This window comes from Liolophura sinensis, chromosome 6 (genome assembly GCF_032854445.1).
Source record: "Liolophura sinensis isolate JHLJ2023 chromosome 6, CUHK_Ljap_v2, whole genome shotgun sequence".
Lineage (NCBI taxonomy): Eukaryota > Metazoa > Mollusca > Polyplacophora > Chitonida > Chitonidae > Liolophura > Liolophura sinensis.
Window position 1 is genome coordinate 15,360,630 of NC_088300.1, and position 18,232 is coordinate 15,378,861.

The 18,232-nt window shown below is 40.3% G+C and overlaps 1 protein-coding gene across 1 annotated transcript; it reads right to left on the reverse strand.

The window, feature by feature from the left end:
- Window positions 1-10,807: 10,807 nt before the first annotated feature.
- Window positions 10,808-16,537, reverse strand: LOC135469245 (cdc42 homolog). Its single transcript, XM_064747842.1, has 3 exons — window positions 16,258-16,537; window positions 12,365-12,423; window positions 10,808-12,099 (listed from the first exon to the last, which is right to left on the reverse strand). Exons 1-3 carry the CDS (start codon window positions 16,481-16,483, stop codon window positions 11,707-11,709), a joined length of 678 nt encoding a protein of 225 aa, XP_064603912.1. The 5' UTR covers window positions 16,484-16,537; the 3' UTR covers window positions 10,808-11,706.
- Window positions 16,538-18,232: the final 1,695 nt, after the last annotated feature.

Sequence of the window (18,232 nt, forward strand, 5' to 3'; positions counted from 1 at the left end):
GAACAACTTCGTTATCACTCTTCATTATATAAATCTTGGCTTAATACTTTACTTACCTCCTTTCCACTACAGAAATCGAACACATCTGTTAGACACTTTTTCAGCAACATACATGTATCATTTACAGAGCGATGCATGCCTTATTTTGTATTTATTTGTTTGTTTATCTGATTGTTGTTTTACGCTGTACTCAAGAATATTTCACTTATACGACGGTGGCCAGCATTATGGTGGGAGAAAACCGGGCACAGTCCCGGGGAAACCCACGACCATCCGAAGCGATTTATTATTTTTTGTACTCTACAAGTTTAACAGTACACATGCAAATGGAACATTCAGTTTGGTCCACACCTAAGGAAATTCTTCATATCCGTCTACCATTTCTTGCATGCATGGTCTTGTATTTATATATCCATGAAACTATAACAAAAACAAAAAACGTTATCAGCTTAACAAACAATGCTCATCCCTCAACATTGCAGGCATATACTTGTTCCTGACAGATCTGTATTGTGCATTTTTTCTGCATTTAAAGATCTCCGAGCTAGCATAATTTACAAGATTCCTTGTGGTGAATGTACATGTTACATTTATATACACTTATTGGATTTGTATAATTTGGCGCTCTCACTGTTCCTGTAATTGATGACAATGAGCTGTCCATGCGCAACGCTCGTAGCGCCATTTGTACCTCGTGTCTTCCACCAATATGGTTTCTATATCTGTACGTAACACGTGGAAAAGTTGTTCAGCAACTTGCCAAATTACGTTGGTAATGTACCCTGTGTTAATGTTATATAGTGCATCATTTGACGAAAATGGATTAAACACTGAGCCAATTTATCCGCGTCTGTTTACTGGATACTCTACTTATTACTAAGCTGAATGCCATATATGTATTAGTTAAGTGTGAATAAATAAATAATATAAACAACAAAAAATATATATAAAATAAATAAACAAGAAATGATTGCTGGAGAAAGTGCATGCCCCTATATATATATATATATATATATATATATATATATATATATATATATATATATATATATATATATATATATATATATATATATATATATATATATATATATATATATATATATTGTAATGTCTCCCATAATATTCAGCAAGGGTTCTCCCGGGTTTTGCCCGGTTTCCTCGTACCATAATGCTGGCCGCCGTCGTAAGTGAAATAAGTGAAATATTCTTGAATACTGGTACGGCGTAAACCACCAATCAAATAAAATAAAGAAAGAAATATTCATTCAAACCTTTGTTGACCGTAACCATATACTTTATTATGATGAGAATTCTCTTGTGGACAAAGACTACATCATCTGTCCTCCCTTTCATATTTTTTATCACTAGAGGTTTACACCTTGTCTTATGTCTCCCACACCTTGTGTTTGTTGCTTGTGCATGGATCAGTGAGTGCTATGCAGTGAAAAAATCGTGGGGAAAATGCCAATAAGGAATTTTACTTCACCGCGTCAATTATTTTTAATACTTAATAAAAATTACGACGTTTGTGAAAACTGTCTTTACTGACAGGTATAGTATAAAATCAGTTGTAGTCAACCGGAGGCGGATAAGGGGTGACAACTCTGACGGGAACATGGTGATAAACCTCGGAGGTGCTTCGAGATGATCAGAAAAGATATCTGTCCAAACATATCTGTATATACGTATAAATGTATGATAACCGTGAGAATCCATTCTGTTGCCATAAATTCATGAAATCATTTTTCACAGTTTACTTTTAAACACATTTCTGATCTACTGTTTTCACGGTTCTGGGTGGCAAGGACTGCCAAACGACACAGACGGTAAGTTCCTTCGACACCATTTGAAGTAGCGTGTTATTGGTACGCAGTCTTTTAAACAGATGGGAAGAGGCCCGATCCATTCCAAATGTTTCGTGAGTTCTGTATGTCTTGGTTTCAGTTCTAGGATGAAGTAAACTTACATGAAGAGAAGTACTGATGGTGCAAAAACAAGACCCGGCCAAAAGTAAGATCGAGCAATCGCCGACATACAAGTGGTTACAAGCAAATTAACCATCATGTATACTTTTCATCTTGTGGACACTGCTGTGCATTGGAACAGAGCTTTAATGTCGGCAGCTGAAATACTGTATTCATGTGTAAACAACTAAATCTCAACGCAAAATTCTTCTTCCATACTTCCAGCTGAATTGCCTGGACTCGGTATACTTCCAGTTGAATTGCCTGAGCCTGGTATACATCCAGTTGAATTGCATGGACCTGGTATACTTCCATTTGAATTGCTGGACCTGGTATAGCCTACTTCCAGTTGAATTGCCTGGACCTGGTATACTTCCAGCCGAATTGCTGGGCCTGGTATACTTCCAGTTGAATTGCCTGGACCTGGTATACTTCCAGCTGAATTGCCTGGACCTGGTATACTTCCAGCTGAATTGCCTGGGACTGGTATACATCTAGTTGAACAGCCTGGACCTGGTATACTTCCAGTTGAATTGCCTGGTCTCGGTAAACTAAAAAGCTGTCATCTGTGGTACTGTATTTCACCTAAAGTTTAGCATTTTTCATGTGCTGCCTTTTGCTTGTTCCTGATTTATTGATCCACCTTAACCGGCTTCTTAAGACTTTTTTCTCAAGTTTTGCTTTAGCGTCCTGATTTATTGATCCACCTTACTCGGCCTCTTAAGACTTTTTTCTCAAGTTTTGCTTTAGCGTGTGCATCCAAATATCACTTTGCAAAGACCTTTGTGTGCTTCCGAAAATGCATTTTCAAGCAAATTTCACGAGTGAAATGGGATATAGAAGCTGTATGTATCTTTAATGTATATATGCTGCTGTATTCTGAAAAGTAAGGGGATATTGCAAGCTACAGTATTTGAAGTTCATTGTCATTATTCAGATAAACAGTTTATCAGTAATTCTTAGAAATCTGATTTAATACATCAAATGAACGGAAACTGACAAACAAAAATTGATGCAAATTTCAAAATGCAGCCTATAGCCATATACGCTGATTCCTTGTCCATTCATTAGTTACAAGGAATTCAGTCAATGGTAGCTTTGTGGAGCTCCCTGTTTAAGTTCAAGGGCTCACAAAGCCATTTTACGTAAATCTCCAAAACCTTCATCTTCTTAACTAAACAAAATGTAGTTACACACAGCTTTACCTTTGGCAGCTTTGTGGAGTCACAAACGCCTAAATGCTATAAGACACCGTAGTTACACACAACTTTACCGTTGGCAGCTTTGTGGAGCGGCAAAGGCCTATACAATATGCTATGAGACACCGTAGTTACACACAACTTTACCTTCGGCAGCTTTGTGAAGCCGCAAACGCCTATATGCTGAGACACCTTGCAGTTACAGACAACTTTACCTATGGCAGCCTTGAGGACCCGCAAAGGCCTATATACTATCGGACATGGTAGTTACACACAACTTTACCTATAGTTTGAGGAGCTGCGGAACCATGTGGGGCTTAGCAAACCACAAATGATAATGCCGTTACAAGGACAACATATGCAGTGGTTATTACCCACACTTATCGTCCCGTAGTTTCTCAGAATACAGAGCCTGCAAAGGTTGAATTCTTTCCAGTTCTGATTATGGCTCGAATTAACACGGAGCTGTTGGCCGGTGGCCTTGAACGTCTTGTTTGGATGTGATTCCACGCTTTATAGTTCTTAAAGTGCAGACATGCGCGACGTGTGGACACAACTCGACGGACTTAGCTCATGTGATTGTGAGATGCATTGACATTAAAGGTGCAACATTGATATGAACTATTAGAATGTATGTCTAACTCTATATAGTCAGTTTTTTGAAGAATTAAACCCAAATATCACGTGTCTTGACGAAGTGTGTATGGGGGAATGTACCACCAGGGTTAAATGTCTGATTGCATATACACTGCATATACTGGCTTGGTTGACATTTCGGCATCTGGTCATGCTACACATTGACGATCTTCGCCGAATTATGAATGAATGATTATGGATTAACGCCACTTTGGCAATGGTGGCAGCATATAGTGGCGAGAACATATTTGAAAGATGTGACCATAAGTGGTTTTCTGTTATCTTGACTAACGCAAAGGTATTTTGAATGAAAATAGAAGATCCCACAAGGATTTTTGACTCTTTCAAATAGTTACCTGTTTCACAGACTGACATCGCTAACTCGATGTACTTTAAAGAATACCTTTCGAGCGTCAACAGAAATAGGGATTTTCAACTTGCAAAAAAAGACGAATTTATCACATAAAGTTTATATTTTTATATGAAGACAAAAGTTAACCATGACAACAGAGTGTCTTTTTCATATGGTAAACTAAACACAGCCCTTTTTGTTCGGCCAAAAATATCATTTTTGATCCAGAGCGCAAACATCACTTCTATACATATGTTAATGGAACTTTTATTGCCCGTTTCGACCAAGTCAATACTTTTGCTTTGAAAATTTACAGAAATATGGTGGGATTTTTTAAAAATTTGGAGTTTTTCTCTAGCCGATTCTTCAACTTACTATGAAAAACCAAATTCTTTGATCAGTGGCATTTGCCAAGGATTTAACTTTGTCATGAGCTCCCACCAGATACGGTCGTGTATTTTTCTCATCATCTTGTCATGACCTAGATCAGGAACAGTGCTATTTGATTGGCAGATACCGAGATTCAGTCGAGATAAAGTCGAGATAACGAGTTTCAAAAAAGATTCGATCGAGAAACCTCACGTTGTCAAGTGAATCTTTGCGTTTCTATTTGGAATATCAAATCATTATCAATTCTATACCGAATTCCGAATGAATGGCTTGATTTACATTTAGATGTATATCAGTGTTCATTTAATAAAGCTCGCACCCTTTCTACTTCGCAGTCGCTGTCTACATGACGCGTTAATCTCGTCAGAATCTCGAGTTTTCTGGGAATCACGCATGAATGCTGTTTCCTTTGGGAAGGGTCTTAGAATTTAAGTTAGGTAGTTTTTTTAGGTTGGGTACTTGAAAATTCACAGTTTTGATCCTGAAAAGACTTAGAACGCATGCGGTATCTGTACTTCAGTGTATTTTACCGAATTATTAAACCATGAAGATGTGCAATACCGAGACCAAAAATTCTGCTTTCATTTTCACCAATTCTGCTTTCACCAGTTCTGTTTCACCAATATTATTCCAAAGCATGAACTGATAATTTAAACTACGCAGGTCTCACGCCGGGGAACAATGAGCGCGTTTAATCAATACAAGGCATAGACTCTATATACAAATGATCGATATATTTGTATTAAGTCTTATCTAGCATGGGTAATACAGAACACTTCGTGAGTTCTTCCGCCAATGATATGCCCCACCACGTGGGATAGGTATGCCTGCCACTCTGTTCCGTCAAAAACTTCAGTTATAATTTGAAAATTCCATAAAGGGACTTCTATCGCTGTGCCCCAGTGCGATGCTGGGTGTCTCTATCAGATCAGTCATTGTGCCTGCATGGGTCGTCGCTGTACCCAGGGCAGCAGCCCTCAGCGCGTGACAGGCCATGTGAGCCATACACTAACCCCGGCCACTGGATGGATATCTTGTCGACAAGACGAGGTCCTTGTGTAGAAGACAAGGCCCGTGTTCATCAGAACAGAGCCTGTTGTTTCCGATAATGCGCTGCACTCTGGCGCCGTCCTTCCCTCGGTTTGCCGCAGTACATCAGATACAAAAGTACTACCCGACCCCGCTCTTGACTATAAGCTTATACTCCGTAAACAGGAAATATACCGTCATTCCAGAATAGTTTGCTTTCTATAACTCCTGAACTTTTGTCATTTTCTCGCTGGTTATTGGAAAGCATAGCATAAAAATACAAAGCTAACAGTGTTCTTTTGTTTTACTTTGTTTTGGGCTTTTTCTTTACTATTTCTTTTTTTTTTCGCAGTATTTCCGCACAAACTAATAAATGCCCTTCCAAAGTATATTTCATGTAGGACTAAAGGACTGAATAGTGTAAATTTTTAAATGATCAGATTATTCAAATCAGTTGACATTTTGCTGTTTTACAAACACAATCTATTGTATAATAAACTGGTGCACATATAGGTATAGCGTTGGCTAAATTTATGTTTGCTAAAAAAAAAGTAAGAAAATGACGCATCTTAAAATTTCTATATATACTGATTGGGTGATTAAACGAATATACTCGTATCCGCCGTGTAGTGTCTTTACGTAAGTCTTTGTGGATTATTCTATGAGTTACAAATATTACAGCCATCAGTAACTCTATGCTTTATCAGTACAACGTTGTACGTTCACTGGAATATTCTGACCAGGCAGGACAAATCGTGCAAGAATATAGTCATAATCACATATACCTTTCCTGTATGACAAGGCATGTGTATACATGCTTACGTTCACGAATATGCAATTATATACTCTATCTACAGCATTTTACAACTGCATTTAGAGTAATACTTCATACTGTATTTTGTTCGCCATAAATACGTGGGTATTTTAACATAACCGTACTTCACTGGTATAAAAGTGTTTTCAGTAGGCCCCTGTTTACAAGGAAGTCACGGAAGTGCGCCCCTGGCGATTACCATTCCCAGTGATAATTTCCTTCTAATTAGCATATAGCTGGATATACTTCCTTCTGTTTTAAAACTTAACAAAGGCATTGTATTAGGATTACAAACTGTAGAATCTCAATAGGCATATACAGCATAGAAAACACCAAATTTGTTTCTGCTGTACCGACTAAAAAAGCCTTTTGGCTAAATGGCATTTTAACCATTTTCTCACTGAATGCAAATATTTATCTTTCTAAACTCCCTGACTGTCCGTCCAGGGTGCATTTTGTCTGCCAGTTGATGTAAACATATTTAAACTACGCACCAACTTTTCAACGGAAAATAATGTCATATGTAAATTATTGTCCTAAGTGCTAAGTACAGCATAATGTTAGCCACATATATAGAGAGATAGGAAATTAGCAGTGAGAAAAAAAAACTACCATCTCGATGAATGGTTTCATGCAAAACAATTTCATTTGCAACCTTAGGGCATAAATATATCACCTACATATTTGCTTATTCACGCAATAGCCACTCTTGGTGACACAACACACATCCTGGTCATGCAATCGGCATGTTTATTTGGTTGTCTGTCTGTCTATTTGTCGGTATGTCTATTGCATGAGGTTAATCGTTCTGTGCAAAGTGCTGCTGCCAGGTTTCACCCAAGTATTGGAGACGCCGGCTTTGTACACGGCCTGGGCCTTTCAGTGTGTGGAGGCTCTCTGCCTTTCTGGGCAGGTTGTTTAGCTGAAGTATTCCAGATATCCCAGGCTGTGTTTGATGAGGCTCGGGTTTGTGTCCCCAACACTGTGACTTCCGTGTTAGATGGCGTGTTGAGGAGCCATTGATCGATATTCCGGCCAGACTGCTCCGTTAGCCTCCTTGCTATATGCAACACACAGCACATGCAATCTATACCTTACGTCTTATACATGCAAATCGATGACAATTAAAGTCTAGTGGCTCCATGATCTGACACGTCTTTCCGTCTCATCACACTGTATCTGTTTCTAAATACATGTAGGTACCCATTGTTAAATAAATGCATTTTTAGCAGCATTCACCTTTTTGATAAATGAGAAACTCCCGGTAACTTTGTTGGTGCTCACGATGAACTGCATCCTTACCTTAACCGCCGCCTGAACATGTTGCAGTAAATACAGCTTGAACAACTCTACCACTTTCGACTTGGTGTGAAACCAGACTGGCCGCTCTGACATAAGCACCTAAGCACCTTATATACTCTTATCACCTCAGGCAACACCAGTTTAAATTTTTGATTCACGGGAAGAATGACTTCATTTTCATTGTTGGAAGAGGGTATATAATAAAAAGGAAAAATCATCTAATTTGTGCACAGTCAGAGCAATTGTTCATGTTAAAGGCGTATTTATATGATCTGAAAGCCTTGAAAAACAGGAAAATCATAAAAATATTGATCGGACAAAATAAAGGTGGACTTTCAGTTTTCGTAATTTTCCATTTTTGGATTTTTAGTGACTAACACAAAATAAAACTGGTGTCGCCTTACGAAAGCCGGGTGGGGTTCGCGCGCAAGTATATACAATCTGATCTTGCATCGTTGTGTTAACTATTGATAGAAAATATACGTGTTCCTCGTAAACTATAACCGATACGACCCATACATTAAGCTGTCACCCAGCTCCACTGATTATGCGCTGCATGCCGCTGAAGGTCAAAAGGTTTGTCATGTACGTGGCGAAGGGCAGAGGTTTTCTCCGCACGGTATACCTGTTGATCACACCCATGCATAAATCACTGTCGTTTGAGTGAAATATCATTGAGTACCGCGTGATATTTACCACACTGAAATATATTAATAAAGATTGCCATACGCAAATTATGTGTATACGTCATTCTTACCATACATCTAACAGTGAACACGGCTGATGCTCGACTGTAACGTTCATGATATTCCACATTTCGGCAAAACTTTATCTATAACAGATGCAACAACGCTTGAGGTGAATGCTATACCTCTGCAGGTAGCATGCCTTGAGAAGCATACCTATTAAGTGCACGCCCTGTACCTGTCAAAAGTTCTATATATGATATACCGATGTTTCCATATGCAACATTCATGGTGCATTGCACTGTAGTAATCTTATGGACACATGGAAGTTCTTAGAGCCTCATCAAATGTACGTACGTCTTTTGTTTCTAACAGATTAAATACACCGATTTGTCATTTTCACTTCAAAATTCTTAAATGTTTCCCGTTTAAAAATCCGCTCTCTTGCACTTTTTGTTTATTTATTGAATTTGATGGCTCTGTAGGTGGTTTCTATTGTAATCTGTCGTTCGTCCACCAAATAGGTCGCCTTTTTCTGATTTACTGTAGTCGAGATACGCACCTGACGTAACGTCCATGACAACATATAGTGATATGTCACCATGGTATATGTGATTCACGCGCATGGAATTGCGACTACTTTGCCTGTATGAAGAGCTCTAGATGAACTGTGGAGTACATACAGTTTTAATGTAGTTTTTATATATTTTCTGAATTCGTTTCAATAAAGAATTTCAAACTTTCATGTACAATATGTGCGCACCTTATACACGCGCGGTTACCTAAATACACACAAGTGGTGTACATGTATATATATGTTTACGTCGCATTATAGCGCTTTACTGTAATAAACCTGTATTGCGCAATTGGTTTGAATCATTAAATACCTCGGCATGAGATATATCAATATATACTGACCATCTGGTGATTTCTCGGTATTAAAAGTGCATAAAGTGCCAGCTGTGTGTAAATTGTAACTGATTATAAAATGTCGAGAACCTGTATCAAGAGGTGTAAAAATGCCGAGGAGGATGCCTGAACCTCTGTTCACGGAAGTGGGCAGCAGAAATGATTCTAATTTAGGACAATACTTGACCGTGGGAGAGTGAACTCTGTCGACTGTTTTACCTAGATACAAGCATGCTTTTACAGAATGAACTTCACGGGGGTACTGGGATGTAGATAGGTGCATGATGACTAGACCAGCTGTTGGGCACACGAACACCCATGCAAACAAAGAGGAGCAATAAGGGATAGAGCCCGGGGTCTATAATGGGATGCAGAGAAACTGTGTTGCTGTGCCGTCTGCATTGCCTGTTTCACTATCTTCACTCGCACAGCCGCTTAAGTGAAATATGGGCTGACGCTATAAAGGCAGATAGAAAATAACTCGGAAGTGAGTAAAATGTAAAGGTCCCATCTGTCTGGAGAACATATCCGGAGTGCGGGCTGTTGTAATCATAACACCAATGTGCCGAGTGCCACAGTGTACGAGTGCGTGCCGCTTTGCTGGACTCGTTCACCGCTACCTGACTTCCGGACAGGGTTGTGGTCCGGGGAATATGTAGAGAATTAGGGAATACCTACACGTACACATTAACCTGTACACATATTCACGCATTATACGAGAATAATTACAAAGTAAATGAGAAATATTTTCTTAGCAGCATGCAGTACACTAAAGTGTTGTCCATGTACCTATTTTCATATGCATGGTATTCCGTGTCTAAAAGAGAACCTCCGGTCGTCAGATAAAGATTTATAAAGTGAGTTTTGTTCACTAGATGATTGGGGGCGATTAACTTGGATATTAACAGATTTGCCATGGTCATTATATACAGACGTGTTCATCTTAGGCATGGGTTGTAGACAAGCATCCAGGCTGTTACCTGCATAAGCAGCATAAGCTTGTGTCGAATATGCAATATTGATCGTGCATCGTATTCAAACATATAACACATGTTACTAGCCTTATAAAGCATGCATGCGGGGCTGTTGGTATTGATGATTAGATATATACAACTAAGTACAAAGCATCGGTCTTCACGTAAGATAAACAGACAGTTTATTGTTGTATGTCCAGTATGAGGCACTGCCATCAGTCTTACAACAGGACCTCTGAGGCACGATCACCCACCCTGGTACAGGAACCACAAAGCCGGGGGTAGGTGTGGTTCAAGATCCTGGACAATACAATCAGTGGTTTCCCTTCACCTCGGGAATCCCTCACATTACACACACGGACACCCAAAATTCTTCCGTTTTAAGTAAATTGCACTAAATGAATCAGTATGGACAAATTTACAAGTTCTTGGCAATCGCCCAAGCTCAATTTTAAAAAGTATGCATTCACCAGTGGTGATTCAGCACGCCACCTGCTTTCATTGTTTCAACGCGACTGACATCAACAACATAAATAAAAAACCCAGTCATGATGTTTTAATATTTATTACAAAATTATAACAAATCATTTAAATATAAAATATTTTTCCAGCGATAAAACGCTGATGAGTTTGCATAGTGTCTGATTGGAATGTGACGCTGAACCGCTGTGACTTGGAACGGCCTTGACATATGAATTCCAGCGAACCCCATAGACTGATGGGTAATACAGGACATGTTAGTTATATCATCACTTGGTCTATCCCTCACCGATCGTATAAAAATGTTTCACCTATAGGCAATTCCTGAATCCTTTTCGCCGTGGCCTACCCATGCACATATGACAAGGCTCTGGGCAAGAGTAGACGTTAAAACAGCCCCGCTAACTGCGGATTTTAGGGGCTTTTTCAGGAAAACATCCCCGTTAGCTTTTAAACCTTTCACAAACCGCAGTGAGTCCACCTCATCCCGTTCTGCTTAAAGTGGTGTTGTCTCTACCCTGGAGGAAATTGCTTCTCCAGTCGGGTCTTGCGAGAAATGATCGGTGGGTTCCTGACCTGGCCTGGATCGTCATCTTCAATACATATCAGCAATATATTAATCATTTCCTCCATAAATATAAACATGTACAGTATAGAAATCACAGTGCATGTGTGATGATGACTCAGATACACAGGTCCATCAAATCTGGATCATGACAGCCTTATACTTATGTGAAAGACACTGGCATTTTAAGACCATTTCTGCATGTTCCGATTCAGAGCGGAACTGTGAACTAGATTCGCTGATCGCCTTCATCAGCACCAAATTCGGCCTGTCCTGAAAATATTCCCTGTAAGACTCTTCACGGGTTTTCTTTCCACGTTTGCCTTTAGGGAGTTTTGGGCCCCAAAAACCTCTGACTAGAAATCTGTGTGCACCTGCAAATTCAGGTAGATTTGGTGATAAGTCACACAATGCTGCATCGGCAACCACACGTCGAGTCTTCATCCGAAATGTCCGATGTCGACTTCAGTGCCACTTCCATGGCGTTCACGAACACGTCTCGTAGCCCTTCTCCGGAAAGTGCCGAACACTCTACATAACATTCCGCCCCAATCCGGTCGGCCAATTGAAATCCTTGTTCCTTAGAGACCACAGCAGCGCCTCTCTGTCGGACGGCCCTCCGTAAGTCCGAGCGAGTGCCCACCAAAATGAAAGGTGTCCTTGGCATGTAATGGTTAATTTCTTCTATCCAGTTCGCTTCAACACTTTTAAAAGATTTTGGCGAGACGACAGAAAAACACACAATAAAAACTTTACATCCAACGTAGGATAAAACACGGAGGCGGTCGAAAGATTCCTAAAAATAAAACAAAGAGAGACGGCTTGGTTAGAAAAAAAAATATTGCCGTTTTGAAATATTTTTTCTTCTATATTTGAGAAGTCAAGAAAATCGTTAACGTTAATAAAAATTTACCGACATTCCGTTGCATGCGAGATATTGGTAAACATTTTCGCCGTTGACTAGCGGGAAAAATAACGGAGATTTGGTCTTTTGTCTGAGAAAGCAGGTGGAGAGTTCGATCTCTATTGAACTGGGTGAAACACCTGAGCTATACACTCACCTGTCCGGCTGTGTCGAAGATGCTAAGCACATAACTGGAGGAGGGGCCCGGTAACGTCACTGAAAGAATAAGAAAACGACAGATGAATTAATAATGCCTTATAAAGAGTTACAATATCGTTCTCGCTCTAAGTGTGCGAACGTACTGCTAATCTTGACTGCACACATGTCATACATATCTTATACAATTAACACCATAATTAATATCATGTATATAATGACATGGAGACCAGCTAAACGATATTATCCATGTACCGGATGTGTTCATTACTGGAAAGGAGAAGACCATTAACAAAAGGGTTAAACAGGAGATGACAACATCTGATCATGGCGTACCATTTTCAGATTGTTCAGAACAGAACACAAAATTACTGTAGCATACAGGCTTAGAACACCGTCAAAGGTGTCTGGGACCGTCAGGTTCTTCAACAGTGTGGAATGCATGCTTAATTGAACATTGGATACAGACGGACGTCTATTTTAATCCCAGATTAAATGCCATAATGTTTGGCAAAATAATCAACACGATAATGTCAGAATGACCAAATACACGTATCGTATTGGTATTAACCATGTCGAAAACAACCATGCATGCATCTGAAAATCTTACACAGTAATTGTCAACGTGGCATATGTAAACGACCATAGTTAACATGCAGGCGTGGTTAAGAACGGCTGTGTTATTATATTTTAACCTCCATGGTTAACTTATTAACACTTAACACGCAATGTTAAGATGGAGTTAACATGCAGGTACCATCGGTTTAATGGTATTGTCCAGAAGAGTTGAAGTTGAAACATTTATACAAACTACAGTTTATGTTTACCGAAGAAAATATCCACTGGCGTTTATATATCAGCGGGATATAAAATCTATACCGTAACAGGATTTCAAGCTTTTATCACCACACCAAAACCTACAGAACTGTTAAAAATATTCTTGGATTTTTCAAGTTTGTCTGATATCGCCTTGTTTTGTCCAAAGATTTGTCGAACTATATCTTCAGTACAGAAAGGTACTGGTACGAAGTCAAAACCATTATGTAGTTTACTAAACAAATCAATCCAAATGATTTCATCCAGCAAGTCAGTTCTTGGTTTTCTGTTGGGCTAATCCTGAATGCTGTGCTGGAAGCTTTCCGTGGTGTTGCCAGTTGTTTTTGCCAGCCTTTCATGGCCCGCGTTACACGGCACGTTTTCACAGCCTGTGTAACTGTGCAAAGTTCATGTTTGAAAATCACCCTGTCAGTTGACTTTGTCAAGGCTGTTCAGTTTCTCTTTTTCAATCTATAGAGTTAGGCCCTCGTGTCTCTACAAAAACGCTTGGACGTGATTCATTTGTGATTTGTTCAGAGCTGAGAGAGTGTCGGGGCTATATGACCCGCAGAACAGGCTCAAGGTGAGCCCGGCACCCTGAGCCCCATACCGACACGGACAGTCGGCCCGGGCAATGTGCTCTCTCCTCCGCACGATATTACTGATCCCAGCAATCTTATGCTTATTGTCTGAGGCAACAGGCGTTAGCTGTTGCCGCAAATGGGAGACCGGAAGACCTGCCCTTCGCCTTGATTTATCCACTTTATGACTTTGCTTCTGCATGTCATTTTTCTGCCTATTTGTTGTACTTAGAGCTTGGATTGTGAGCCATATACTGGACTTCCCCTTGATTACCCATGTTAATCTGGGTGGGCACGTCTACAAAGGCCTAGTCGGGCCGAGTCTGTACATGACGCTGTAGTAAGCTTATTGCATGCTAATATGAGCTGCTTAAAAACCCTTTTAGGGGATAATAGGGGCCTACGCCCCACTGATATAGACAGGGCGAAAGGAAAAAGTGTACCCACTCCTAGAATGCGAAAGGACAGCCTAATACAATCATGACACACAACAATATTTGCAAATCCCACCCCACAGGGAGCCATCAGAGGTCAGTCCAATACCATTACAAATAACATTATGTTAATTCATGCCATAACCCCCGGGGGGAAGGAAAAAAAAGAAGTAAAGAATTCCTTAGTGAGCGTATTCAGACTGTCTGTAAAGGGTTTTGGTTTTGCAAATGACAGGACGCTCCCATGCGATTGTCTAACACTTTCTCAATCATGTCCTCCACAAGTCATGAGGAGCGACATTACCCACAATTGGTACCACTAACGACCTAACAAAGTGTAACCTCTCACTCAGAGGCCTTGGAATCAATAGCTGTCTACAACAATGAATTCACTTTTATTGATAGCTATAGACAGCAGGTTTGAGCGACTGGATTTTTGTGCGTTGTTGTCGGTGAGTGGGGGTTACGACTAGGTTGTACATAAACAGACATGTGTAATGTAGTCACTATTCTGGCCTGGCAGATCCACACCATCATAATGGAAAGGGGAACTATCTGAATACGGGTTAACACAATTGTACCATTGTATACAGGTTAACAGAACTGAGTACTTCGTAACAATGCAGGGTAGACAGGTGAATGTCATCCATGTGTTCTTTATACTAAACATGGTAACATAAGGTGGGTAACAGGGGGTTGGGGGGGGGGGTCTGGGCTGGGCGTAAGTATGCCTTCAAAAGTATATCCTTGCTGATACTGTCACAGGTAAATCGGATAAGAGGAGTGTTCGTTCGTCAGCGCGAGCGTTCTATTGTCAACCTACATCCGACTGTCAAACTGGTTCACCCGGAACCTCCCCGCTATCCGTCCGCCTTGCTCGCGAGTGAACTCGCCACTCAATCCACGTTAGCCTTGTACTATTATCATCACACTAACTTATATGGGGCTAAGGCCACACGCTGGAATGCGACCCAATGTCTTAACAGTTTCTGGAAGGTTTTCCCTCATGTGACATCATGCGATTTTATGCATATGGTTTATATATATATTTTTTTACCAAAAGTCAAACTTCAACGGGCCTGCATGATATATTTTATTTGGTGTATGATTTGACAATGAATTAAAATATCACAAGTCCTATTTCCCATCATAAATACATCGGACGGTTGTTGTCAAAAGCCCCCAGAAGAGTATAGTGCAGCTTTAGTCAGTGATTGATATTTAGGGCTATAAACTATATAGGTGTGAGTGGAAATCAGTCATGTATGACGAATGACTTCCTCACATACTAGTTATAAGGCTAGTTAAAATGAATTGGCTTATAGAACCACATGCCCTGTCTTTGTCTATATAGACTATATTTAACACACCATGCTATATTAAAGTCACGCCATTTACATAAGTACCTATCTTGCGGCACATATGGGCGCTGCGTATATTAAGGTGCATGTATATATTCATAAGCAAGATATAAGAAAAAAATTTACTGAATTCTGTACCACATGGTAGAGCAAGAGCTAGTGTAAGTACCGGTACATCACAAGTCTGAAAAACCTGTGAAGTAAGATAAATCTTCCTCATATGTATAATATATGTCTAAGGTCAATTTCCGCTCTGCCCATGCTACAGAGACAGAATGAGTCTTCATTGGGGTTGAGTGTCAGGACTTGCCTGAGGATAGTTAGTTAACAGAGGATGAGGGTAGAGAAAATTACAGGAAGTTTGCTCACTGAAACTGCACGTTAAAGGACCATCACGCATGATAAATGCGTATGTCAAATACCTATATAGAGCATAGACGTATACGCTGAACAGCACACAGGCATCTGGAAATGTGAAGCTACAGAAACAGCTTTAAAGCAGGGGACTACAGTCAACAGAGAACTGTATAACTACTCAATTCATGTGGTGTATAATTAACTCTCCGCGTAACTCCACTCTTCAGAGCTGCTAAGCTGTTAGCCTCTTAATATAATAACATGCATGCCTGTATGGTAAATCAGTACGCACCATGCGCTGTAAGTATAACCCTTCACAATCCACAGAAACTAAGAAGAGCTTACCGACGAAATTGTCGAACGTTGTAGGGTTATATTCACTGTGGTATTTTCCCGTAGCGAACTTCGACGACAGGCATGTTTTTCCGATGGCTGCATCGCCGACGATGACACATTTGATACTGCTGGGCTCTGCACATTTGCTAGATCGGCTCCTTAGGCTCGAGGTATCACTTCTGCTTTTCAAACTCATACTGCTGCTATCCCTTCGTGACTTCAAACTCAAACTCATGCTATATGCACCATTAAAAACTCCCTACACGTTCAACGCGTGCTCCACACAACCCAACTCTTACACACTGTGGGCTGTGAATGGAAGGGAGACTTTAAAAGGCAACCACGTGAGCAATAGCCTCAAGCCCCTCCCATTAACCAATGGAATGTGGACTAGATGCGTCAGCCAATGACAAGCAGGCTGACGACAGTTTGGGGGTGTGGCGCGGCCTACTTATGGCTGGGATGGCTTTTTAGAGTAAATGTCAACCGTATTACCTATACAATGCACGACCCTTTCCGCAGTACCCACTCACGGTGATTAACGCTTTAAAAAGGCGATTGCGTCTGGTTTCACGGGGTGCCAGATAACTTCATTTAGGTTATGCATTAGCTCCAGCTATGTTTACAAATTCAGATGTCCATTATCTGTGACATCAATAATATTACATGAATATCATATTCGATGACATATGCTTGCTATTTTATGACTAGTTGATGTTTCCTTCGTTTGTTTTCACTTTTAGGTTGTGATGGGTGAAAAGATAACGGATAGAGATCAAAAGAAATCTCCACTGAACGCCAGGTAACAGATAAATCGTTTGAGGGCTAGATTCGAACTGGCGACCTCACCGATCAAACGCGATTTGGAACTATTGCCCTAAGGAAGCCTTTATGGCACTCAAGACATCGGTAATATTGTGCTTTTCACGTTCACTTCATCTTTCCCTGTGGATAATGGTTCGTTTTCATTTATTTATTATTTTTCTGAAATACTGGAAAATATACTGTTGTTTTTCAAGAATTCGTTTTACCGTTCAAAAATATATGTTTACCAGTTTTGCTTTTACCCTAAAACTCATTTTAATATTCATAAACTCAGTTTCCAACAATAGTCTGGCATGTTCTGGTCTGTTTGTTTCGTCACTTAATTAATGCTTGTTCACTGGGTGATTCACTGATTGCTCTACTTGTGCAGGTCAGAAGTAGTCGTGTATATCTTGGCCGTGAAATAGTGGTTCTAGACTAGACCCACAGCTGGTTAGTTTACCGCAGTCCCCGTCCCTCACACGTGCCCCCCAGGGCTGTCCACACACCTCTGACCTGCTGACTCTGTAGGTCAAACCCTGTGGAGATCCGACCTCACGATCTGTCTATACGTGACCACTATTGATCGGCCCAAAGAACGCTGCTTTTTGTACATTCAAAGACAAAACGAAAACAAAACAGGGCTGTTTAGGTAGCTTGCCCGTGACACGACCACTTGTTGAGGCAATCACAGGTATATGGAAATGCCCACTTATTCACTTACATATCGGTAAATATAGATGTCCACACCAGCTGATGTTTGACCCAGGTCAGTTGTTGTATGGGCATATATACCTACAGTTTTTTGAGCTCAGCTGTTGGAGTGAGTCTGCTATAACTGGTATTTGTCAAGCTAACCCAGAGCCGCACGTGTTTACGTGACCCTTTGACTATGGCCAGGTTGTTCTAACTCACAAAATGTCACTGGTACTTCGCGTATGTCACATGCCAAAATACGCACTTACCACAGCTCTGTATCTCCGTGGGTGAGAAATGCTCCAAGTTTTTAAATTGCGAAAGCGAGATATGTTATAATATACATGTACTTAAAAGGCTGTCGTCAAAATTTGGTTACCATAACAATTCCACTACAAAACGTGACATCTTTGTTTACCAGCCCAGGAGTGAGTGAATGCAACCTTAGAAAAAACTTACCTGTACAGAAAATCAATTCAAAGAT

Bases quoted from the DNA above. Each gene is read 5' to 3' on its own strand.
- LOC135469245 (XM_064747842.1), bottom strand. From the start codon at position 16,483: ATGAGTTTGAGTTTGAAGTCACGAAGGGATAGCAGCAGTATGAGTTTG. The intron at 12,424-16,257 runs GTAAGCTCTTCT...TTATTCTTTCAG, and splicing joins AACGTTCGACAATTTCGTCG to TGACGTTACCGGGCCCCTCC. The intron at 12,100-12,364 runs GTGAGTGTATAG...TTTTATTTTTAG, and splicing joins TCTTCGACACAGCCGGACAG to GAATCTTTCGACCGCCTCCG.